This window comes from Podarcis pityusensis (assembly GCF_964106645.2).
Source record: "Podarcis pityusensis genome assembly, chromosome: 18".
Classification (NCBI taxonomy): domain Eukaryota; kingdom Metazoa; phylum Chordata; class Lepidosauria; order Squamata; family Lacertidae; genus Podarcis; species Podarcis pityusensis.
The window spans coordinates 2,919,866-2,944,470 of NC_138043.1; the positions used below are offsets into that span (position 1 = coordinate 2,919,866).

At 50.3% G+C, this 24,605-nt stretch overlaps 1 protein-coding gene across 2 annotated transcripts; it reads right to left on the reverse strand.

Annotated features, from left to right (window-relative positions):
• Positions 1–3,460: 3,460 nt before the first annotated feature.
• Positions 3,461–23,277, reverse strand: SCAMP4 (secretory carrier membrane protein 4). 2 transcript variants are annotated; one of them, XM_080989244.1, is made up of 7 exons: positions 23,128–23,277; positions 15,898–15,954; positions 14,790–14,918; positions 13,261–13,417; positions 11,642–11,743; positions 9,563–9,680; positions 3,461–7,887 (listed from the first exon to the last, which is right to left on the reverse strand). In XM_080989244.1, the coding sequence occupies exons 2-7, from the start codon at positions 15,902–15,904 to the stop codon at positions 7,711–7,713; spliced, it is 690 nt and encodes a 229-aa protein (XP_080845370.1). In that variant the 5' UTR covers positions 15,905–15,954; positions 23,128–23,277; the 3' UTR covers positions 3,461–7,710. The 2 variants fall into 2 exon arrangements, with proteins under 2 accessions (XP_080845370.1, XP_080845371.1); XM_080989245.1 differs by lacking the exon at positions 23,128–23,277 and adding an exon at positions 22,852–22,892.
• Positions 23,278–24,605: the final 1,328 nt, after the last annotated feature.

Sequence of the window (24,605 nt, forward strand, 5' to 3'; positions counted from 1 at the left end):
CCTCCCAGTCTCTTCTTCCCACCGCCACCCATTTTTGGGGGCATCGAAAAATAGCAAGACTTTGGTGGAGCTAAGCTAGGCCCCCGCACCTATCTATCTTAACCCTATATATCTCTTAATAAACCTTTTCGTCTGTCCTGGAAGTGTTGTCAAGAGGAATGGTTTGTTCTTAAGTTGTTTTTTCCCCTATTTGATAACAAAAATCAGGTCCAAGGTGCGGAAGAAGTTGGGACATGTAATAATAAGGATAATAATTTTGTTATCTGTTCCCCTGCTGACCTGGCTCGACTGCCCCAGATCCTTTTTAATCCGAAAGGGGAAGTGCAGTTTTTGTTTGTTAGAAACCACCCAGCAGCCCAAAACTGTGGGGTATTTTTGGGGAGACAGGATGGGGCAGGACTATAGGGAACAACAAGATTTCGGTTGTTGGGTCTTCAGCTCCAATCAGTCCTAGCTAGCACAACCAACGACGGAGGACGGTACCCCAGAAACATCTGAATTTCTAAAGGTTCCCCTTTATCTTCGGGGTAGGGCGCAGTCTTGCAAATACAAAGCTGCTGGCCCAAAGAAAATAACCTTGGTTGTCAAATTGCACAAATTCTACCGGACCGACGCACCCGTTTCAAACCTGCATATGTTTGCGTATGAATAAAGATGCTTTGGAAGAACGAAGCAGGCTCCCTGGTTTTTTTAAAGCTGCCGGTCTGCAAATAGGCGCACAAATTCTGCTTGCTTTCCTCCTGACAACTGATGGGGAAAGCCGGAGCCCCCAAGCACAGGGTCGGGGAAAACATCGCTTCGTAGAGTTCACAGCTGTCTCTCTGGCCTCTTTGTGTGTGTGTGTATTGGGGAGGGGAACGTTTGGTGGTAAGAAGATGGCTTCTCTCGTGGCGCAGCAAACGGAAAGGAAGTTTCTCACTTCGGTTGGAGAAAGCCGCTGTTTTCGTCTGCCACCCTGCTGCAAAAATTAGGCGGCAGCTGCTGTCAACCGGGGAGGCATGGAGGAAACAAGATCTTTTGGGCCAGCTGTGTCCAGCTGAATCTCAGCAGGTCAGCCCAGGACAACACTCCTTTTTTGCTCTCTGGGCCTGGAAAGAGAGAGATAAAAGGTTTTCTCTCTCTCTTGCCTGGAAAGAGAAGTTTTGCAGCAGTGTCAGAAGCCCCGCGTGGAGCCGTGTTAAAAAAATATGTCGGTGATTAGGAACGCGGCATTCTAGGATAGGGGTGTTTTTTGGAAAAGAGAGCAGGGCAGAAAACTTAAATGTTCTGCAGATCAAAATGTTGATCTTTCCCTCCCACTATTCTAGGCAGTGAGAGATTTTACTTTCTTGGGCTCCATGATCACTGCAGATGGTGACAGCAGCCACGAAATTAAAAGACGCCTGCTTCTTGGGAGAAAAGCAATGACAAACCTGGACAGCGTCTTAAAAAGCAGAGACATCACCTTGCCAACAAAGGTCCGTATAGTTCAAGCTCTGGTTTTCCCAGTAGTGATGTATGGAAGTGAGAGCTGGACCATCAAGAAGGCTGATCGCCAAAGAACGGATGCTTTTGAATTCTGGTGCTGGAGGAGACTCTTGAGAGTCCCATGGACTGCAAGAAGATCAAACCTCTCCATTCGGAAGGAAATCAGCCCTGAGTGCTCACTGGAAGGACAGATCCTGAAGCTGAGGCTCCAAGACTTTGGCCATCTCAGGAGAAGAGAAGACTCCCTGGAAAAGACCCTGATGTTGGGAAAGATGGAGGGCACAAGGAGAAGGGGACGACAGAGGACGAGATGGTGGGACAGTGTTCTCGAAGCTACCAGCATGAGTTTGACCAAATTGCGGGAGGCAGTGGAAGACAGGAGGGCCTGGTGTGCTCTGGTCCAGAGGGTCACGAAGAGGCGGACACGACTAAACAACAACAACATCCTAGGCTATGGTCACCAGATTTTTTTCAATGAATCCGGGGACTTTTTTTCCTTTTTCTGAAGCTGAGTAGCAACAGGGAGTCAGTAGTGGGAACGGTATCGTATAAAGGTGCAAAGCTCTTCTTTCGCACCCTGTGAAACAAAAAACTCGGCAACGGCTGCCCACCCATGACTCTCCCGATCAGTCAAAACAAAGGGGGAAGGGGGCAGGAGATTGCACAAGGCACATCACATGGGGACTTCCGGCGAGGAAAAATGACGGGCGCCACGGCAGCAAGCAGCTCCTGAAGCCAGCCAGAGCCAACTGTGCTACCAGGCTGGCTCCGGGCTGCTGAGGCTGCCACGTTTCCTGGGGACAGATTTGCAAATCTGGGGACGTTCCGAGAATGGAATTTGTCCAGGGGCAGATTTGCAAATCCGGGGACTGTCCCCAGGAATGTCTAGTAACCCTATTTTAGGCTGCATCCCCAGAAGTCTAGTGTCCAGATCAAGGGAAGTCATAGTCCCAATTTATTCTGCTTGGGTCAGACCACTCCAGGAATTCTGTGTCCAGTTCTGGGCACCACAATTTAAGAAGGATATCTGCAAGCTGGGACGTGTAAAGAGGTGAGCGACCAAGATGCTCAAGGAGGGCTGGGGTCACTGTGCCCCCGAAGGACCAGGTGCGCAGCCTGGGAGTTATTTTGGACTCACAGCTGTCCATGGAGGTGCAGGTCAATTCTGTGTCCAGGGCAGCTCCATCTGGGATGCAGGATGAGACCCTCCCTGACCACAGACTGTCTCTCCAGAGTGGTGCATGCTCAGGTTATAATAATAATAATAATTTATTATTTATACCCCACCCATCTGGCTGGGCTTCCCCAACTCTGGGCTTCCAACAAAATATTAAAATACAGTAATGCATCAAACATTAAAAGCTTCCCTAAACAGGGCTGCCTTCAGATGTCTTCTAAAAGTCAGATAGTTGCTTATTTCCTTGACATCTGACGGGAGGGCGTTCCACAGGGCGGGCGCCACCACCAAGAAGGCCCTCCGTCTGGTTCCCTGTAACCTCACTTCTCGCAGGGAGGTAACCGGCAGAAGGCCCTCGGAGCTGGACCTCAGTGTCCGGGCTGAGTGATGGGAGTGGAGATGCTCCTTCAGGTATACTGGACCGAGGCCGTTTAGGGCTTTCAAGGTCAGCACCAACACTTTGAATTGTGCTCGGAAACGTCCTGGGAGCCAATGCAGGTCTTTCAGGACCGGTGTTATGTGGTCCCGTGGCCGCTCCCAGTCCCCAGTCCAGCTGCCGCATTCTGGATTAATTGCAGTTTCCTGGTCACCTTCAAAGGCAGACCCACGTAGAGCGCATTGCAGTAGTCCAAGCGGGAGATAACCAGAGCATGCACCACTCTGGCCAGACAGTCTGCGGGAAGCGTACGGTCATCTTCGTTGCCCAATCTGAGGATGCGGAACCAGATGAGTCCTCTTGGGCCTGATCCTGCTGCAGGACCCTCCCTGAATTTCCCGTCCATTTAATCATCGCACAAAACACACAGAGGCTCTTCCTTTCCAGTAGGCAAACTTTTAATTCCGTTTTTATTTTTAAAGTCACCAAAAATCGCCCAACGAGATCATTCCGCGATGCAAAATAAAAAACCAACGTGACGGATAGAGAGTTGGTAGAGTTGAGAACCCACCCTCACTTACCCGCCCCTCCAAAGAAAGGCATCAGTTAGTTCCCTTGTGTAAACATGGTGTTACAAACGTATTTTCCTGTTTATTAAACAACAACAAAAAGAGTGTTATCGGTAGGTTATTTTAAGACGACAACGGGAGACCGTACACTCTGCGTGGAGATCCAGTTTTTGAGATTTAAGAAAAACAGATCGCACGTGGCTCCGAAGGTGGATCTGCGATGCTAGAAAAAAGGGTGGTTTTTCGTTTTGGGGGAGAGACAGAGATCTTGAATGTGGGGGGCATGGCGTCGAAAAGACTACAATTTCCAGGGTTCCCTGGGGTCAATAAAAAAGGGTGCAGGAGCGAGGAAAACACAGGACAGTTTTGTGGGTCTCCCTCCTAGATTTCTAGGGAGTATTTGGCGAACGTTTGCCGCCTTGGCTTGGTAATGTAAAAAACCACACACACAACCACAACACCCCCGGTGTGCGGAACGTGGACCCCCCAAAAATCCAAGTCTCTCCTTCTAAGGAGTTCACTAGGTTTGTTTTGTATAAATGGGGGGAGACTTCTCCCCCAAAATGAAACAGTAGAGTCCAGAAACTTGGCTTTACACTGGAGGAGCGAGATGGGAAAGCGATGTGGTTGGGGTTTTTTTTTTTAACATAATTCTGCAACCAAGCAGAATTGGAACCCGCCGCTTAACAGCTCAGAGGTCGCTCAGCACCCCTATTAGCAAAGAGCTTCCCCCTCCCCGATTGGGGGGGGGGGCTCCGAAGGGGCCACGATCCAGGCACCTGGCTGCCAACTCGGGGAGGTGGGGCGACCGCCCCGTCAATTCCGCAGGCGTCTTATAAGCACCCGGATGCTCCTTCGACCCCCCCCCCCAAAAAAAACTCCATAGGAGAAAGGGGTTCAGGAGAAAGCGACAGGGGGGTTCGAAACGGCTGGCCTTTGGCATTTGGGGGGGGGGAGCTGCAAAATAATCGTAATAATTGCAGGTGTTGATTTAAGGCAGCGGTTCTCATGTTGTCCAAAACATCTGGAGGGCCGAAGGTTGGGGATGCCAGCTTTAAGGTATGGCAGGTGACGTCCGGGCGGTTCTCAACCTGTGGGTCCCCAGATGTTGTTGGACTACAACTCCCATTGTCCCTGAGCTCCGGCCTTGCTAGCGAGGGGTGATGGGAGTTGCAGTGCAACAACACCTGGGGATGTTGAGAAAGGCTGATTTGAGGAAACCGTGGCCGGGCTTGGAACGCCAGGAAACGGGGAGGTAGGGGGACAGACAGACGACACACCTTAAGGAGTCTTTGGGGTCTGAATCTGGGGGGCTCCCCACATCCCCCCAAAGTATTCCGTAGTGTGCGAGAGGAATGGCTCTGTTTGCAAGATATGTAGGAACGTCTCTATTTATGAGAGAGGCAATGTTGGGGGGGCGACGACTGCCGCCCTGGCCCCACGGTCAAAGATGGAGCCCATCCTTATCTGGGGTGGGGAGGGGGGCAGCCAGGTTCCTTGCCCCCAGTGCAAAACAGGCTGGGTTTGCAGACTCTTGAGTTGAGGGTCGCCGCCCCGTAAGGAGGTTTTCGGACCCCCGCGACTTTCGGGTTGCCCGGTGCAAGATTTCGCGAGAGAGGGGAGAAGTTCAGAGTATATTTACAAGACGTTGGTCCTTTCGAGTAAGAAGGGGAGGAACGCCCCCCCTCCTCAGGTGTAAACAAAAACACACACCCCGTAGCAAGGAAAATAAGAGCAAAATCAAGTTACAACGGAAGGGATTTTTTTTTTGCAATCCGGTAAGGCACATGTCGTTAAAAGACCGCTGACCCCAACACTAAAGTCTGCACGGAACTTTAAGGCAGTTTTGACTGCTCTAAACAGTCTTCCCAAAACCAAGGCATCTTGGGAACTATAGTTCTCCCCAGGGTGTTGTGGTTAGGCAAGCCCTAGTCCACTCGCTGGGCGGTTTAATGATCTTGCCTAGGGAACTCGCGGGGGGCTGAAGGGAATCGGGGACTCCTAAGCACACAGGGTGCCCCCAGACAAACTACAGTTCCCGGGGGTCTTTAGGAGAAGCCAGGACTGCTTAAAGGGGACACGATACTTCTTTGAACGTTTAGGGGGCATAAAAGACCACCCTGCTTTTTAGCCCTGCCCCAATTCCTGCTCCGTCCCGTAAAAAAAGTTTTCACATTCGTAGTTTCCACCCAGCCGCCCCCCCCCACAAGGGCTCTGGGTGTTTTAAGAAACCCACGTACCCCCCAGGAAAGTTCCTGGTTAATGCATTCTAATTCTGCTCCTCAAAGGGGGGAGCAGAATAGCTAAGGCGAGACAAGGAAACAAACGGGCGCGTTTCGATTCTGGCAAGGCGTGGGGAGGCGAAAATGAGCCCCCCCCCCCCAAAAAAAACCACACAATGCAGCTGTTTGCAAAATATAAAAACAGCATGCGTGCACCACACATTTAAAGCACGGCGGTGCCACTTCGTAAACAGTTCGTGGCTTCCCCGAAAGTAATCCTGGGAGTTATAGTTCGCGAAGGGCGCCGGGAATTGTTCGGAGGTGCCTGCCTCCCCCCGCACCCAACTACCGTTCCCAAACTCCCCCTCCAAGAGGCGCTAACTGGCAAACTGTAGCTCCACAAAGAGAACGCAGGGAAGCAACCCCCGGCGGCCTCTGCAAGCTATAACTCCCGGGATTCTTTGGCGGGGGTGGAGGGGGAAAGCCATGGAGGTTTGAAGTGGTCCCACGGTGTTTTTAATGGACGGTGCGGACAGAGGAATAAAGGAAAGCAAAATTCTGGGGGGACATACAGCGTTTGCTGGTTCCAAAATGAAATTTTCGGCCGAGGGGTTCAGTTCTATCTCGGTTATGCTGAGAGTCAAAGCCAAAAGCCAGGTGGGTTTCCAAGAGGGAGTAAAGGCAGGAGAAGGCCCCCACCCCATAGGCACCGTCACCCAGTCCTGTGGGGATCAAGGCTGCTGTGATATTTGGGTGGAAGTATGTTAAGTGCTGTTCAGGATTTGTGGAGCAGGCCCAGTTCACCTCACTGCTTCCTGCTTATAGCGTGGGTGGCTGGGGGTCGCAGCTGGCGGCCATGGGCCCGATTCAGCCCCAAAGTGGAAACTCGGAAGGCGAAGCTTTGCTGAAATCTGCTGGGATGCGATCCGCCAGAACCGAAGAGAGAAGCCCACTACCGTTTGGGGGTTCACAAGCCAAACGCGGGGTCTTCCTCATCTAGCTCAGGTAAGTTGGCGTTTGGGACGGGAATGAGTAGCAGGCAAGCATCGAAAAAACATACACATCCCTAAAGTCCTCAACCAATCAAGACTTCCAAGAAAAACACCCTCTTTTCCCCCTGGAGTTAACATTTCAGCGTTTCCCCCGGTCGCCCCAAAACAAATCCCTGCATCCAGAAATTGAGCACAGAGAGAGATTCTGGTTTTCCACCTGCGGGGATTTCCTCAGTTTTTTGCGCTTCCCCCACAATGTTATCTTATGTTCTCTCTCATCGCTGCGGCCTCAAAGGAATGGCAGACAATGGGCAAAGCCGTTCTTGGGCACATAACAAAAAAAATAAAGTAATAGTAATCAAAGGCTTCTTTCTCCTCCTCTCACAACTATTTGCATGAGCGGAGTCTCCCGAAAATGATGCGAAAAATGCAAAACAGCCCGCAGGCGAAGAAGGTGGCGGTGATCCGTTGCTCTCTTAGGCAAAAGGTGGACTGCAAAGGTAGATTTTAGGAAGGTTTAAGGACGTGACTTTTCCCCCGGGCCTGTGTCGTTCATCCATTGGCAAAAAAGTGAGAATGGACACAGGGAGAATAGAGGAATAGAAATGGCAGCTCACATCCCTCAAGGGCAAGAGCCACGCTTCCTGCAGTTCCAAACCAGCAAGGTCCTCCAAGTTCTTCTGCGGTCGCCAAAAAGGCAAAGATAACATTGAGATGATTTGAAACAAAAAGATAGATGGGGGGGGGGGGACCAGGGCAAAGACGACGGACGTCGTGCGTGTTATTCTTCCACCCAGAATTATTTTTAAAATCCACAAAAACTGCAAGATGTAAAAATAAAAATTTGCACAGCCATCCGAAAAAACAAACGATCCGGGCGCAAGTCTGACGGGAGCTGATTTCGAACTCACGGCCACCTGCCTCCGGGAGGGTAGTTGGGGACGGTCGGGTACTCAGGGAGACTGTTCCCAGAGAAGTTGCTGAATTGAGCTTCCCGGCTCGGGGGGTCCCGCCACGACCCGGTCTGCCACTCATCCTGAGCTTTCTGGAAGCTTCCGCCGCCGCCACGGTACAGCCGGTGGACCTGATTTCGGAGAGGGAGGGGAGTTTAAAAGGCAGGTCAAAACGGGAGCATCTCGAACTCAAAGCCCCGCGGACAGCGCTTCCGGGAAGTGCCAAAAACTATGGAATATTCCCCGTTACCAGCTAAAAGTAGCGCGTGTGATTGCAAACACCATGGCTGTCAACGTTTCCCTTTTTTTAAGGGAAATTGTGGCACTGTGGGTTAAACCACACAGCCTAGGGCTTGCCGATCGGAAGGTCGGCGGTTCGAATCCCCGCGACGGGGTAAGCTCCCGTTGCTCAGTCCCTGCTCCTGCCCACCTAGCAGTTTGAAAGCACGCCAGTACAAGTATATCAATAGGTACCACTCCGGTGGGAAGGTAAATGGTGTTTTCGGGCGCCGCTCTGGTTCGCCAGAAGCGGCTTAGTCCTGCTGGCCACATGACCGGAAGCTGTACGCCGGCTCCCTCAGCCAGTAAAGCGAGATGAGTGCTGCAACCCCAGAGTCGGCCATGACTGGACCTAACGGTCAGGAGTCCCTTTACCCTTATTCTGAATAGGATTCCTCGCAAGAAAAGGGAAAAGTTGACAGCTATGGCACACACACACACACACCCTTTTGTGCATGCCCCAACCCCAGTCAGACTCCAGTCGGTAAGACTTGAATTAAATCATATATATTTTTACAGAAAGACTCATCCTTGCTGGTATAAATCTTCACATTTACAAGCAGGTGAAGATTGCATTTTTGGAATCATACATTTTCAGAGCAGTTTTCACAGCTATATCAAAAATTGCTGATTTGGTGGTACTACTAGAAATACGTGGGACGCGGGTGGTGCTGTGGGTTAAACCACTGAGCCTGTTGGGCTTGCCGATCAGAAGGTCGGCGGTTCGAATCCCTGCGACGGGGTGAGCTCCCGTTGCTCGGTCCCTGCTCCTGCCCACCTAGCAGTTCAAAAGCACGTCAAAGTGCAAGTAGATAAATAGGTACCGCTCCGGCGGGAAGGTAAACGGCGTTTCCGTGCGCTGCTCTGGTTCGCCAGAAGCGGCTTACTCCTGCTGGCCACATGACCCGGAAGCTGTACGCCGGCTCCCTCGGCCAATAAAGCGAGATGAGCGCCGAAACCCCAGAGTTGGCCACGACTGGACCTAATGGTCAGGGGTCCCTTTACCTTTACTAAAAGGTACCCCTGCCCGTACGGGCCAGTCGTTTCTGACTCTAGGGTTGTGCGCCCATCTCACTTAAGAGGCCGGGGGCCAGCGCTGTCCGCAGACACTTCCAGGTCATGTGGCCAGCGTGACGAAGCTGCTCTGGCGAACCGGCACCAGCACAGCACACGGAAACCCCATTTACCTTCCTGCTATAAAGCGGTACCTATTTATCTACTTGCACTTAGGGGTGCTTTCGAACTGCTAGGTGGGCAGGAGCAGGGACCGAGCAACGGGAGCTCACCCCGTCATTGCGGGGATTCGAACCGCCGACCTTGCGATCGGCAAGCCCTAGGCGCTGAGGCTTTTACCCACAGCGCCACCCGCGTCCCTTTACCTTCACTAGAAATACGTAATTTACTATGAAGTGATTGTGAGGTTTAACAAGTTAACTGTTTACATTTAGGCAACTTTTCCGCTCTGCTTTATTGGAAGGAGAAAAACAACCGTTTCCGTAACAGCAATTTAAACGAAACCTCGCTTACCCGCAGAAGGCAAACCAGCATCACCAGTGCTGAAAACGTGAACATGATCGCCGGGATGAGCATGATGACGGCAGCGCCGACGCTCGTGCCAAAGAACGTCACGGCCGCAAGCCAACCGCTGGAAGAGAAGAAAAGGGCATCCGGTCACTGCTGAATGGGGAAGCTTGCATTCTGGCGCAGACCTTCTCGTAAAAGATTCCTGGCTCTGATTTTCAGCAGTTCCCCGGGGACAAGGCCAAAGGCCTTCCTAGTCTAGCTCAGGTAGGTTGGTGTTTGAGACACGAATGAGTAGCAGGCGAGCATCAAAAAAAACATACGCAGCCCCAAAGTCCTCAACCGATCCAGACTTCCAAGAAAAGCACCCTCTTTCCCCCCTGGAGTCAACATTTCAGTGTTTCCCCTGGTCGCCCCGAAACAAATCCCTGCATGCAGAAATTGAGCAAAGAGAGATATTCTGGTTTTCCACCTGCGGGGACTTCCTCCATTTTTAGCGCTTCCCCCACAACGTATCTTAAATTCTCTCTCACCGCTGCGGCCTCAAAGGAATGGCAGAGATCGAGAACGGGCAGCGCCGTTCTTGGGCACGTAACAAAAAAAAATAGTAATCCAAGGCTTCTTTCTCCTCCTCTCACAACTATTTGCATGAGCGGAGGCTCCCGAAAATGATGCGAAAAACGGGGCAGACCTTCTCATAAAAGCTTCCTGGCTCTGATTTTCAGCAAGGAGAGCGGGAGTCTTAGGACATCAAACTGGTGCCATTTGGAAATCACTAAGTGGCGCAAATCCTATCCATGCCCAAACCTGCTTGGGCGTCCGTCTGTCTGTCCTACAGCCCCTGTCAGGCTCAACAAGGCTTGCTCCGGGCTAGAGGCCCATCGTAAGCCGTGAGATATTCTTCTTTCTCGTCTTGGAGGGAATATTATTTGTGATGTGTGAAGACGACGACGCAGAGAGCGAGCTGATCTATGGGGCCCTCTCGCCTAACCCAGAAGGACAGCTCCTTAAGATGTTCCAGAATGCGGCAGCTAGACTGGGGACTGGGAGCGGCCGCCGGGACCACATAACACCGGTCCTGAGAGATCTGCATTGGCTCCCAGGACGTTTCCGAGCAGAATTCAAAGGGCTGGTGCTGACCTTCAAAGACCTATACAGCCCAGTATCCCTGAAGGAGCATCTCCACCCCCATCGTCCAGCCCAGACACCGGGGTCCATCTCCCGAGGGTCATTTGGCGGTTCCCTCCCTGCGAGAAGCGAGGTTGCAGGAAACCAGGCAGAGGGCCTTCTCGGTGGTGGCGCCCGCCCTGTGGAACGCCCTCCCATCAGATGTCAAGGAAATAAGCAGCTATCTTCTCTTTAAAAGACATCTGAAGGCAGCCCTGTTTAGGGAAGTTTTTAATGTTTAATGCTGTATTGTTTTTAACACTTGATTGGGAACCGCTCAGAGTAGCTGGGGAAGCTCAGCCAGATAGGCGGGGTATAAATAATAAATTATTATTATTATGTTTCCACCACACATATGAAGATCCATTGGGAAATGTCTGCTTAAAACACATTGATTTTCAACTGTGCATTGTCGAAGTCCGGCCAGCCGGCATCCCACAACTTCAATGCGACGCGAGGAGAGGAGAGGACCTTGCTTGGGGAAGCAAGGCCCTCTTTCTCTCGACGGGTCTGGGGTGCTCCCGTGAGAGATCTCGCGGGGATTCGTGCGGCCCCAGGAGATCTTGTGAGAGCCAGAGCACGCGGGAGTTGAGTTCTGACGATTCATACCTCGGATTCCGAACGCCTTGGTACTTGGACATTTTGGCTTCCGAACGGCGCAAACCGGAAGTAAGTGTTCCAGTTTGTGAATGTTCTTTAGAACCCGAACATCTGGCGGGGCTTCCGATTGGCTGCAGGAAGCTCCGGCAGCGAATCGGAAGCCGCGCCGGACGTTCGGCTTCCAAAAATGGTTCGCAAACCGGAACACTCACTTCCGGGTTTGCGACGTCCGGGAGCCAAAACGTCCGGGAACTCGGCCGCCCGACTTCCAAAGTACGGCTGTGTATCCTCAATCTTTTCAGAAACGAATAAACTTACCACGCTCCCCAGCCGCCGATGCCGACGGCTTGAATGACGGTCAGGACGAACTGGGCTCCGAAGACAAAGAAGAAAGCCATGAAGTTAAAAGAGCTGTCTGACCTGCGGGAGGAAATGGAAAAGAGAGAGGATTCAGCGCAGGCCAGGAGTCTTCAAATGGACGAAAACATTGCAGAGAGAGGGCCTTCTCGGTGGTGGCACCCGTCCTGTGGAATGCCTTCCCGCCAGATGTCAAGGAGATAACGATTGGACTTTTAGAAGACATCTGAAGGCAGCCCTGCTTAGAGATATTTTATGTTGGATATATTTTTTTGTATTTTTAATAGTCTGTTGGGAGCTGCCCAGAGTGGCTGGGGAAGCCCAGCCAGGTGGGTGGGGTATAAAAAATTAAAAAATTGCTGTTGTTGTTGTTGTTAAGAGTTTGATGTTTTATTGTGACTTCACAATTTGTTGGATATAGCAAAAAACAAGAACGGAAGCCAGCTAATAATTGGTTTATTAGGCTGTGAGTTTAGTTCGACAGTAAGTTTGAATTAAGAGATCAGGAGAGGAGAAAATAAAGGTTTGGGAAGGGGGAAATAAGAGGAAAGAGAGGAAGGGAAGTCCTACGTTCCCCCCCCCCCCGAATATGTATGAATTTTGAAATGTAATAGAAATGCAAATAGACAGAAATAAAAATATTACCGTATTTTTTGCTCTATAAGACTCACTTTTTTCCTCCTAAAAAGTAAGGGGAAATGCGTGTGCGTCTTATGGAGCGAATGCAGGCTGCGCAGCTATCCCAGAAGCCAGAACAGCAAGAGGGATTGCTGCTTTCACTGCACAGCGATCCCTCTTGCTGTTCTGGCTTCTGAGATTCAGAATATTTTTTTTCTTGTTTTCCTCCTCCAAAAACTAGGTGCGTCTCGTGGTCTGGTGCGTCTTATAGAGTGAAAAATACGGTAAACGTTCTCTCCGGCAGTTCAGAAAGGCTGCATCCTAGCCGGATGGGCGGGGTATAAATAATATAAAAGAATAATAAATATTATTATTTAAAGTTTGATGTTTTATTGCGGTTTTGTAAGGCAGCGAGTACAGAAGACGCTGCTTCAGAACGCCGCAAGGAGAAAGGCAACAGTTGCGGAGCCAGTTTCTTGATGGACTAGATTTCTCCTTGCAGAGGTTTTTAAAAGACAACAAAAGGAGCCCACCCACAGGGCTCTTAGCAACATAAGGAGGAGATAAATGCAGGTGGAGGGACGCAGGTGGCGCTGTGGGTTAAACCACAGAGCCTAGGACTTGCCGATCAGAAGGTCGGCGGTTCAAATCCCCGCAATGACGGGGTGAGCTCCCGTTGCTCGGTCCCTGCTCCTGCCAACCTAGCAGTTCGAAAGCACGTCAAAGTGCAAGCAGATCAATAGGTCCCGCTTCGGCAGGAAGGTAAACGGTGTTTCCGTGCGCTGCTCTGGTTCGCCAGAAGCGGCTTAGTCCTGCTGGCCACATGACCCGGAAGCTGTACGCCGATTCCCTCGGCCAATAAAGCAAGATGAGCGCCGCAACCCCAGAGTCGTCCACAACTGGACCTAATGGTCAGGGGTCCCTTTACCTTTACCTTAAATGCCGATGGACGGGCCATTTACCTAAAGGCTTTGTAGACCGGCCGGAACCAGCAGACGTAACCGCAGGGGCTGAAAGCGAGCAGCCAGAGGAGCGCCAAGCCGAAGTTGGCCCCGGAACCGCCGGCGATCCACCAGGCCAGGCAGGCGATGAGATTGACGCCCAAGGTGATGCAATAGACTGTAGAAGACAGGAGAGAGAAAAAAAGGGAAAGAAATGTCCTAAGGGTTTGGATAGCTCAGTTGGCTGGGCGTGGTGCAGATTTAACGCCACGGTTGCGGGTTCGACTCCCTTAAGGGACACAGCTGCAAATTCCTTTTTCTATTTTATATACAGTGGTATCTTGGGTTACATACGCTTCAGGTTACAGACTCCGCTAACCCAGAAATAGGGCTTCAGGTTAAGAACTTTGCTTCAGGATGAGAACAGAAATCGTGTGGCAGCAACGGGAGGCCCCATTAGCTAAAGTGGCGCTTCAGGTTAAGAACAGTTTCAGGTTAAGAACGGACCTCCGAAACGAATTAAGTACTTAACCCGAGTTACCACTGTATGTATATAATTTTTATAGGTTTTTGCACATGTTTTCCAAACATAACATCCCATCTTATACAACATAACAAACCTTTGGCTACCACAGCCTAGGACTTCTGTCAACCTCGACTAATGGGTTTTCTGACTCTCCCTGATTTCGCATTTTATTTTAATACAGCGAGGGGGGGGGGGAGAGTATTTGATCCCCTGCTAAATTTGCCCGTTTGCCCTCTGACGAAGAAATGACCAGTCCCCAATTTTAACGGTAGGTTTATTGCAGCTGTGAGAGACAGAATAACAATAGAGGGCCTTCTCGGTGGTGGCGCCCGCCCTGTGGAACACCCTCCCTTCAGATGTGAAGGAAATAAGCAGCTATCCTATCTTTAAAAGACATCTGAAGGCAGCCCTGTTTAGGGAATTTTTTAATATTTAAAGCTGTATTGTTTTTAACACTTGATTGGAAGCCGCCCAGAGCGGCTGGGGAAACTCAGCCAGATGGGCAGGGTATAAATAATAAATTATTATTATTATTATAAATTATTATTAACAGGAAAACCCCCCCAGAAACCCAGAAGACAAAAGTCATGTAACTTTAATTGAAAACTACCTTTAGAAAGATTTTTCCTTCAAAAGCATTTTATTTTTAAAATCCCGATTTAAATTTTTAAAAATCCCATTTTTTTATTTACCGTATTTTTTGCTCTATAAGACTCACTTTTCCCCTCCTAAAAAGTAAGGGGAAATGTGTGTGCGTCTTATGGAGCGAATGCAGGCTGCGCAGCTATCCCAGAAGCCAGAACAGCAAGAGGGATTGCTGCTTTCACTGCGCCGCTATCCCTCTTGCTGTTCTGGCTGCTGAGATTCAGAATATTTTTTTTTCTTGTTCTCCTCCTCCAAAAACTAGGTGTGTTTTGTGGTCTGGTGCGTCTTATAGAGCAAAAAATACGGTACTTAAAAAAAACCAAAAACATTGCTTTTTATCCACCCTGAATGTCGTTTTTCCCCCCCGGGGGAAACTTACAGATCCATAAGTGATAGATCCGTCTCACCAGCGTCTGATGATCGATGGGAATCTCGTCGGCAAAGTTCTGGTAGAAGCACGGCTTCAGCGGGATGAATTTGGGAAGCGGAGGGAAGTTGTTGACTTTCTCTGGGAAAGGAACGAGAAAAACCAAAGTCGGGAAAAGAGGTTTTGGGGTTTGCGAAACGTCGCTTTCGCCGCTGGAAGGTTAAGCCGGCGACTCAAAAATCCCTGAAAACAGATAGGAACCGGTTCCGGAGACATGGTGAATCTGGATACTCCCTAACTGAAGGCAAGATTTGCGCTCCCAATCTATTTCTTGGCACCAGTTTATCTGCCTCCCCGTTCTACCTTTCAATGCTTTATTACAGCTCTTCTCAAAGCTGCGATCTATGCTCTATTTTATCGGACTAACAACCTCCGCCGTGAGGTTGCATGAAGTTGCAGGAAAGGAAAAGCTGGGCTCTCTTCCAGCCCCCCCCCCCCCGAATGAGAGGCATTATTAATGAGTCGCTGTGGGTTAAACCACAGAGCCTAGGACTTGCCGATCAGAAGGTCAACAGTTCGAATCCCCGCAATGACGGGGTGAGCTCCCGTTGCTCAGTCCCTGCTCCTGCCGACCTAGCAGTTCAAAAGCACCTCAAAGTGCAAGTAGATAAATAGGTACCCCTCCGGTGGGAAGGTAAACGGCGTTTCCGTGCGCTGCTCTGGTTCGCCAGAAGCGGCTTAGTCCTGCTGGCCACATGACCTGGAAGCTGTACGCTGGCTCCCTCGGCCAGTAAAGCGAGATGAGCGCCGCAACCCCAGAGTCGGCCGCGACTGGACCTAATGGTCAGGGGTCCCTTTACCTTATAGCCTCACAAGGCTCACAACTTTACTTTGAGCGAGACTCGACAACTGCTCCCAATAATAAATATTGAAAAGAGGCTTATTAGCAAATGGGACTAAAACACTCCCTGTGCGAAGACGCCGAGACCTCTGTCGCAATTAGAAACCAGTTGATTACCTGAGGAACTGGAAGCAAGTTTGGCTCAATAATTTCTACTTGGCATCAGCTATTATCTTATGTATGGAAGTGAGAGCTGGACCATAAAGTGAATATCATTACCTGCCATTTTGTCCTTCGGGTGTTTCCCACGGGGCGGTTTTCAAGTCAGAGTCGACCCTACGGGAGAAAAGACAAAAATTCTGAGCCTCACCAGGACATTTCTCGTTTCCTTGGGGCAGAGGACGCCCACCTAAACGGAAAGCAAGCTAACTCAGCAAAGAAACAAAACAGCAACGCAGCGTTTCAACGACCCCCGAACCAAATACCGTATTTTTTGCACCATAACACTCACTTTTTTCCTCCTAGAAAGTAAGGGGAAATGTCTGTGCGTGTTATGGAGGGAATGCCTACGGGTGGCATGCCTACGGATTTTCCTCCTCTAAAAACTACGTGCGTGTTATGGTCGGGTGCGTGTTATAGAGCGAAAAATACGGTACCTAGCAACGCAGGTGATTTAAAGCAGGGGTCAGCAAACTTTTTCAGCAGGGGGCCGGTCCACTGTCCCTCAGACCTTGTGGGGGGCCGGACTATATTTGGGGGGGAAGGAACAAATTCCTCTGCCCCACAAATAACCCAGAGATGCATTTTAAATAAAAGCACACATTCTACTCATGTAAAAACACGCTGATTTCCGGACCGCCTGTGGGCCGGATTTAGAAGGCGATTAGGCCGGATCAGTCCCCCGGGCCTTAGTTTGCCTACCCATGATCTAAAGTCAAGAAATATCACAGAATTTTACAATTCGGAGGGACCCCAAAGGTCATCCAGTCCAACCCCGTACAATTCAGGAATCTCGACTAAAGCATCCATGACAGATGGCTGTCCAACCTCTGCTTGAAAACCTCCAAGGATGGAGAGATCGCTGCCTTCCATCCCATGGACTGACAGCTCCCACTGTCGGAAAGTTGTTCCTGACGTCGAGTCAGAATCTCCTCTCTTGTCACCTGAAGCCACGGGTTCGAGTCCTGCCCTCCAGAGCAGGAGAAAAGAAGCTTGCACCCTCTTCCATGTGACAGCCCTTTGGATATTGGAAGAGGGCTCTCCTATCTCCTCTCAGTCTCCTCTTTTCCAGGCTAAACGTACCCAGCTCCTTCGACCGTTCCTCATCAGGCTTGGTTTCCAGAACCTTCTTTCTGCACAACTTCCGGCCGGTCAACATCCTACTTTAAATTGTGGTGCCCAGAACTGGACACAGGACTCCAGGTGTGGTCTGACCAAGGCAGAATAGAGCCAAGACTGTGACTCCCCTTGATCCAGACAAGTTAGAAGAAAAGAGATTCCGACTAAACAATAGGAATACAGTGGTACCTCGGGTTAAGAACTTAATTCGTTCTGGAGGTCCGTTCTTAACCTGAAACTGTTCTTAACCTGAAGCACTGCTTTAGCTAATGGGGCCTCCTGCTGCCGCTGCACGATTTCTGTTCTCATCCCGAAGCAAAGTTCTTAACCCAAGGTACTATTTCTGGGTTAGTGGAGTCTGTAACCTGAAGCGTATGTAACCTGAGGTACCACTGTAACTTCCTATCGTTTGGCAGTGGAACAGGTTGCGGAAAGAGGGTCTTCGGTAACTGGGTTCCCCCCCAATTTGCCCACCTGTAAACTCCGATACATGGGACACGGGTGGCGCTGTGGGTTAAACCACAGAGCCTAGGGCTTGCCGATCAGAAGGTCGGCAGTTCGAATCCCCGCAATGACGGGGTGAGCTCCCGTTGCTCAGTCCCTGCTCCTGCCAACCTAGCAGTTCGAAAGCACCTCAAAGTGCAAGTAGATCAATAGGTACCGCTCCAGCGGGAAGGTAAACGGCGTTTCCGTGCGCTGCTCTGGTTCGCCAGAAGCGGCTTAATCCTGCTGGCCACATGACCTGGAAGCTGAACACTGGCTCCCTCGGCCAGTAAAGCGAGATGAGCGCAGCAACCCCAGAGTCGGCCACGACTGGACCTAATGGTCAGGGGTGCCTTTGCCTTTAAACTCCGATACGCAGCGGGTTAACGCGGCCACGCTCCGCAGAAACCAGCCACAGCCTCCTCCTTTCATCCGGGCAGACAGAAGACCCTTTTGTGCTGGGAGCCTTTTTCCAAAAAGCAGCCAGGGAGAGTAATACAAAGAGGCTTGTGTGTGTCTCCATCTCTGCTCAGAAGCGGCCATTTTTTAATTTTTAATTTTTTGCCAAGCAAACAGAGGCAGCTCTGCTAGAGGGTGGGAGTGCTGAATCCTTGCATAAAAACCCCAAATCGCAGAGAATATTCTATTATTTTGAATACAGTGGTACCTCAGGTTAAGGACTTATTTTGTTCCGGAGGGCCGTTCTTAACCTGAAACAGTTCTTAAACTGAAGCACCACTTTAGCTAATGGGGCCTCCTGCTGCTGCCAGAGCCCGATTTCTGTTCTCATCCTGAAGCAAAGTTCTTAACCTGAAGCACTATTTCTGGGTTGGCGGAGTGTGTAACCTGCAGCGCATGTAACATGAAGCGTATGTAACCTGAGGTAGCACTGTAGAGGCATTCCTCTAATGGGAGGGACAGACGAATGTCGACAACACCGCTTTCTCGTCTACAAAGTTGTATTCCCTTCTTAGGAATGAATGGCTATCCCAAACAAATTCATCCCCCTATCTTTTCCATGCGGTAAGGGAATGTATCTCAAATTTGCCACCCTCCAACGTCTGGGGATCCCTACACAGGAGAAGGCTGTTTTAAGACAGCTGCACAGCTATTGCACTACGAATTCGGTGGGCTGGACATTTTGGATAATAATAATAATAATAATAATAATAATAATAATAATTTCTTATTTATACCCCGCCCATCTGGCTGGGCTTCCCCACTCACTCTGGGCAGCTTCCAACAAAATATTAAAATACTGCAATACATCAAACATTAAAAGCTTCCCTAAACAGGGCTGCCTTCAGATGTCTTCTAAAAGTGAGATAGTTGTTTATTTCCTTGACATCTGACGGGAGGGCGTTCTACAGGGAGGGCGCCACTACCGAGAAGGCCCTCTACCTGGTTCCCTGTAACTTGGCTTCTCGCAGCGAGGGAACCGCCAGAAGGCCATCGGCGCTGGACCTCAGTGTCCGGGCAGAACGATGGGGGTGGAGAGGCTCCTTCAGGTATACTGGACCGAGGCCGTTTAGGGCTTTCAAGGTCAGCACCAACACTTTGAATTGTGCTCGGAAACATACTGGGAGCCAATGTAGGTCTTTCAGGACTGGTGTTATGTGGTCCCGGCAGCCACTCCCAGTCACCAGTCTAGCTGCCGCATTCTGGATTAGTTGCAGTTTCCGGGTCACCTTCAAAGGCAGCCCCACGGAGAGCGCATGGCAGTAGTCCAAGCGGGAGATAACCAGAGCATGCACCACTCTGGCGAGACAGTCTGCGGGCAGGGAGGGTCTCATCCTGAGTACCAGATGGAGCTGCCCTGGACACAGAATTGACCTGCGCCTCCATGGACAGCTGTGAGTCCAAAATGACTCCCAGGCTGCGCACCTGGTCCTCTGGGGGCACAGTGACCCCATTCAGGACCAGGGAATCCCCCACACCTGCCCGTCTCCTGTCCCCCCAAAACAGCCCTTCTGTCTTGTCAGGATTCAACCTCAATCTGTTAGCCGCCATCCATCCTCCAACCGCCTCCAGACCCTCACACAGGACCTTCACTGGTTCTGATTTAAAAGAGAGGTAGAGGTGGAGACTTCTGGGGGTCCACAATGATCCCAAGGCAGCCCCACACTGACGCTCCCCTCTACCCTGCGTAAACCGCTCGCCGATTTAGCTGCCAAGCATAGTCTTCCCACACCAACTGTTTTTCTGCTTAAAAAAGGAAAGGAAAGGTCTATTTGAGATATCCTAGTTTCCTGCCATCTCGGATGAATGAAAAACATCCCTTGCCAAGGTCGCGAAAGCCAAGGCAACACCCGTCACATTCCCGGAGAACGGCCTGATCAGGGAACGCCATTTCAGTTAAATCTGTTTTAAAAGGACTATTTTATTTTTGCTATATTTTAAATTGATTTAGGCAGGCTAGGCCGACTTCTTAAATTGGTCAACCCCACGCCGTGTGTTTTAATAATAATAATAATAATAATAATAATAATAATTTATTTATTATACCCCACCCATCCGGCTGAGTTTCCCCAGCCGCTCTGGGAGGCTTCCAATCAAGTGTCAAAAACAATATTAAAAACTTCCCTAAACAGGGCTGCCTTCAGATGTCTTTTAAAGAGAAGATAGCTGCTTATTTCCTTGACATCTGACGGGAGGGCGTTCCACAGGGCTGGCACCACTACCAAGAAGGCCCTCTGTCTGGTTCCCTGTAACCTCGCTTCTCGCAGGGAGGGAACCGCCAAAAGGCCCTTGGAGATGGACCCAGGTGTCCGGGCTGAACGATGGGGGTGGAGACGCTCCTTCAGGTATACTGGACCATTTAGGGCTTTCAAGGTCAGCACCAACACTTTGAATTGTGCTCGGAAACGTACTGGGAGCCAACGCAGATCTCTCAGGACCGGTGTTATGTGGTCCCGGCGGCCGCTCCCAGTCACCAGTCTAGCTGCCGCATTCTGGATTAGTTGCAGTTTAAATGACTCTTATAAACAGAACTGCAGCTTAAAGGTGCCAGGACTCACAGCTTCCTTTACAAGCGACAATTACCAGGATTCGGCTACTTTAAACAGCCACAGAGAACCCTGGGAACTGTAGTTAAAGGGTGGCAGGAAGGAACTGTAGCTCTGGGAGGTCTGTGCCCTCGGAAAACCACCGTTCCGACGAGACAAGGACTCTTCATACCACTCTGACAGTCGTGGCTCCCCGTGGGAAGAGTGCCGACCTCCCAGAGCTACAAGTCCCAGCACCTTCAAACTACAGTTCCCAGGATTCTCAATTCAAGTCGGACACAGTGGGACTTGCGTCTGAGTAAACCAATGGAGAGGACTGGCTCTGAAAAGCACCGGGACCTCCACCTGCAAAATGAACGAGGCAAAAACCTCTCCTCTCGTGCATTCTACCATTTATGTTTTGTTTGTGCGTGTTTATTCCTTTCCCCTTTTGACTCTCTGGAGGGTCCTTGAGGAAGCATACCCCCCCATATATATATATATATATATATATATATATATATATATACACACAGAGGTACCTTGGTTCTCAAACTCAATCCGTTCCAGAAGTCCGTTCCAAAACCAAACCAAGGCGCGCTTTCCCATAGAAAGTAATGCAAAACGGATTAATCCTTTCCAGACTTTTAAAAACAACCCCTAGAATAAGCAATTTAACTTGAGTTTTACTATCTAACAAGACCATTGAGCCATAAAATGAAAGCAATAAACAATGTACTGCCGTCACACAATTAATCAATCATTCAGTCAGTAGCTGAACTGGGTTCCACAGTGTCACAAAAACAAAATAAAAAAGAGCCGCCAAAACAAAAATGCAAAATAAATAGCAAAAACAGGCAGACCTCAGCGTAACACACAAAACGGAAGCGTGGAACTCAAAACGGAGCACGTTCGCCGTCCGAAAAAAGTTCGCAAACCGGAACACTTCCTTCCGGGTTTGCCGGGTTTGGGTTCCAAGTTGTTTCAGTACCAAGGCGTTTGAGAACCAAGGGACCACTGTATGTTCATACAAGACAGAAAGGCTGTTTGAAAACGGGAAGCTTTAAAGAAATTTCAGCAGCAGATGTCACACCCGTAAGGAAAAAATTAACTCTCCGCCCCCTCTGAATCAACCCTTCTTGCAACAGCTTTTCCACGACTGCGAACCCAGATTCAAGATAACCAAGAGAGCAAACTCCACCATTGGTTTGCAGGCAAGCCGCGCACTCTTGAGAGTCCCATGGACTGCAAAAAGATCCAACCTCTCCATTCGGAAGGAAATCAGCCCTGAGTGCTCACTGGAAGGACAGATCCTGAAGCTGAGGCTCCAAGACTTTGGCCACCTCAGGAGAAGAGAAGACTCCCTGGAAAAGACCCTGATGTTGGGAAAGATGGAGGGCCCAAGGAGAAGGGGACGACGGAGGACGAGATGGTGGGACAGTGTTCTTGAAGCTACAAACATGAGTCTGACCAAACTGCGGGAGGCAGAGGAAGACAGGAGGGCCTGGCGTGCTCTGGTCCAGGGGGTCACAAAGAGGCGGACACGACTAAACAACAACATATATATATATTTATATACACACACATACACACACACTCACGCCTGGTGCTTAGAAAAACAGTAAACACCTGATGCTTAAATAAATGTTATTTAGTTGTTCAAAGTACAAATAAAAAAACTAGCAAAACCAACTGTTGCATATCAAACACAATGCACCGCAGCAAAAAAACCAACTAAAGCAAATATAAATATTGCTGCAAAGTCAAGTCTAGCAAATGTAATTGCGCTATTTTATGAGCTTGTCTCAGGGCAGTGCACAAATATAACTTAATAATAATAATAATAATGAAAATGATGATGATAATTGTTTGTTTGTTTGTTTGTGTGTTTGTTTGTACCCCGCCCATGTGATGGGCTTGCCCCAGCCACCTCTGGGCAGCTTCCAGAATAAATGTTTTCATTTATTCTGCAAAAAAACAACTAAAGCAAATGCAATTGTTGCTGCAAACTCAAATCTAACCAATATAATTGCACTATTCTATGAGCTTCTCTCAGGGCCGTGTACAAATATAATGATAAGGATAATAAATATTTATTAAAACATATTATAAAAACATAGCAAAACCAACTGTTGCACAGCAAATGCACTGCTACAAAACCAACTAAGAATGGTAACAATGAAAATGACAACAAGAAGAGTAGTAATAATGACAACCATAATAAATATTATTTCCATACCCCAAACCAACTGTTGCATAGCAAACTCAATGCACTACTCTGCAAAACCAACTGAAACAAAAGCAATTATTGCTGCAAAGTCAAATCTCACCAATATAATTGCACTATTCTAGGAGCTTCTCTCAGAGCAGTGTACAAATATAAAAATAGTAATAATGGCGAGGACAACAATAAATATTATTTACATACCCAAACCAACTGTTGCACAGCAAACTCAATGCACCACTTTGCAAAACCAAATGAAATTGTTGCTGCAAAGAGGAATTGCGATACCAGCCCAGCAATGGCCCCCGTTGCAAACGGAGCTCCCCCCCCCGCCTTGCACACGCGCCGAGCGTGCAACACGCGCCCTTTGCCCGGGCTCCTGGTGCAAGCCCCGCCCCCTCCCACCAGCCAGCCAATCAGCGGCGTCCCCGGGCCTGAGGGCGTTTCGGGAAGCGGGAGCCGCGGCTCCGGGTCCGTTACCTCCGCCGACGCCTCTGCCAGCATCTGCCGCCGACGCCAACGCCGCCCTTCGCTCTTTTCCCCCGGCCCTCCGCTTCCCCGCGGTGCGCCTCTGGGAGTCGTAGTCCTCGAAGAGGCTCCCCTCATAGGGCGTCGCGGGAGGCGGGACTGCAACTCCCGTCGGCCACCGCGGCCGGTCACGGGACAGCCGTCAACACCGCCCTCCGCTCTTTTCCTCCGCTTCCCCGCGGTGCGCCTCTGGGAGTCGTAGTCCTTGAATTGGCTCCCCTCATAGGGCGTCGCGAGAGCCGGGACTGCAACTCCCGTCGGCCACCGCGGCCGGTCACGGGACGGCCTCCAACACCGCCCTCCGCTCTTCCCCCCGCCCTCCGTTTCCCCGCGGTGCGCCTCTGGGAGTCGTAGTCCTCGAAGAGGCTCTCCTCATAGGGCGTCGCGGGAGGCGGAACTGCAACTCCCGTCGGCCACCGCGGCCGGTCACGGGACAGGCGTCAACACCGCCCTCCGCTCTTTCCCCCGCCCTCCGTTTCCCCGCGGTGGCCCCTGGGAGTCGTAGTCCTCGAAGAGGCTCCCCACATTGGGCCTCGCGGAAGGCGGGACTGCAACTCCCATCCGCCACCGCGGCCGGTCACGAGATGGCCATCCGCTTACGGGCGCCTAGGGAAAGGGGGGGAGGAAAAGAACATAGACTTTTCTAGTAGACTGGCACACGGGGACGGAGTTGCGGGATTCGTTTGGGAAGGAAGAAGCTTCACAGGGCGAGCAGGTCCAAGACTGAAGCCCAAAACAATTGTTGTTGTTTAGTGGTGTCCGCCTCTTCGTGATCCCCTGGACCTGAGCACGCCAGGCCCTCCTGTCTTCCACTGCCTCCCGCAGTTTGGTCAAACTCATGCTGGTCTCTTCGAGAACACTGTCCCACCATCTCGTCCTCTGTCGTCCCCTTCTCCTTGCACCCTCCATCTTTCCCAACATCAGGGTCTTTTCCAGGGAGTCTTCTCTTCTCAGGAGGTGGCCAAAGTCTTGGAGCCTCAGCTTCAGGATCTGTCCTTCCAGTGAGCACTCAGGGCTGATTTCCTTAAGAATGGAGAGGTTGGATCTTCTTGCAGTCCATGGGACTCTCAAGAGTCTCCTCCAGCACCAGAATTCAAAAGCATCCATTCTTCGGTGATCACCCTTCTTTGTGGTCCAGCTCTCACTTCCATACATCACTACTGGGAAAACCAGAGCTTTCACTATACGGACCTTTGTTGGCAAGGTGATGTCTCTGCTTTTTAAGATGCTGTCTAGGATTGCCATCGCCTTTCTCCCAAGGAGCAGGCGCCTTTTAATTTCGTGGCTGCTGTCACCATCTGCAGTGATCACGGAGCCCAAGAAAGTAAAATCTCTCACTGCCTCCATTTCTTCCCCTTCTATTTGCCAGGAGGAGATGGGACCAGTGGCCATGATCTTCGTTTTTTTGATGTTGAGCTTCAGACCATATT

Coding starts and splice junctions, on each gene's coding strand:
- SCAMP4 (XM_080989244.1), bottom strand. Junction 13,418..14,789: donor GATCTATCACTTATGGATCT/GTAAGTTTCCCC, acceptor TGTCTTCTACAG/TCTATTGCATCACCTTGGGC. Junction 11,744..13,260: donor CCGGTCTACAAAGCCTTTAG/GTAAATGGCCCG, acceptor TTCCTCCCGCAG/GTCAGACAGCTCTTTTAACT.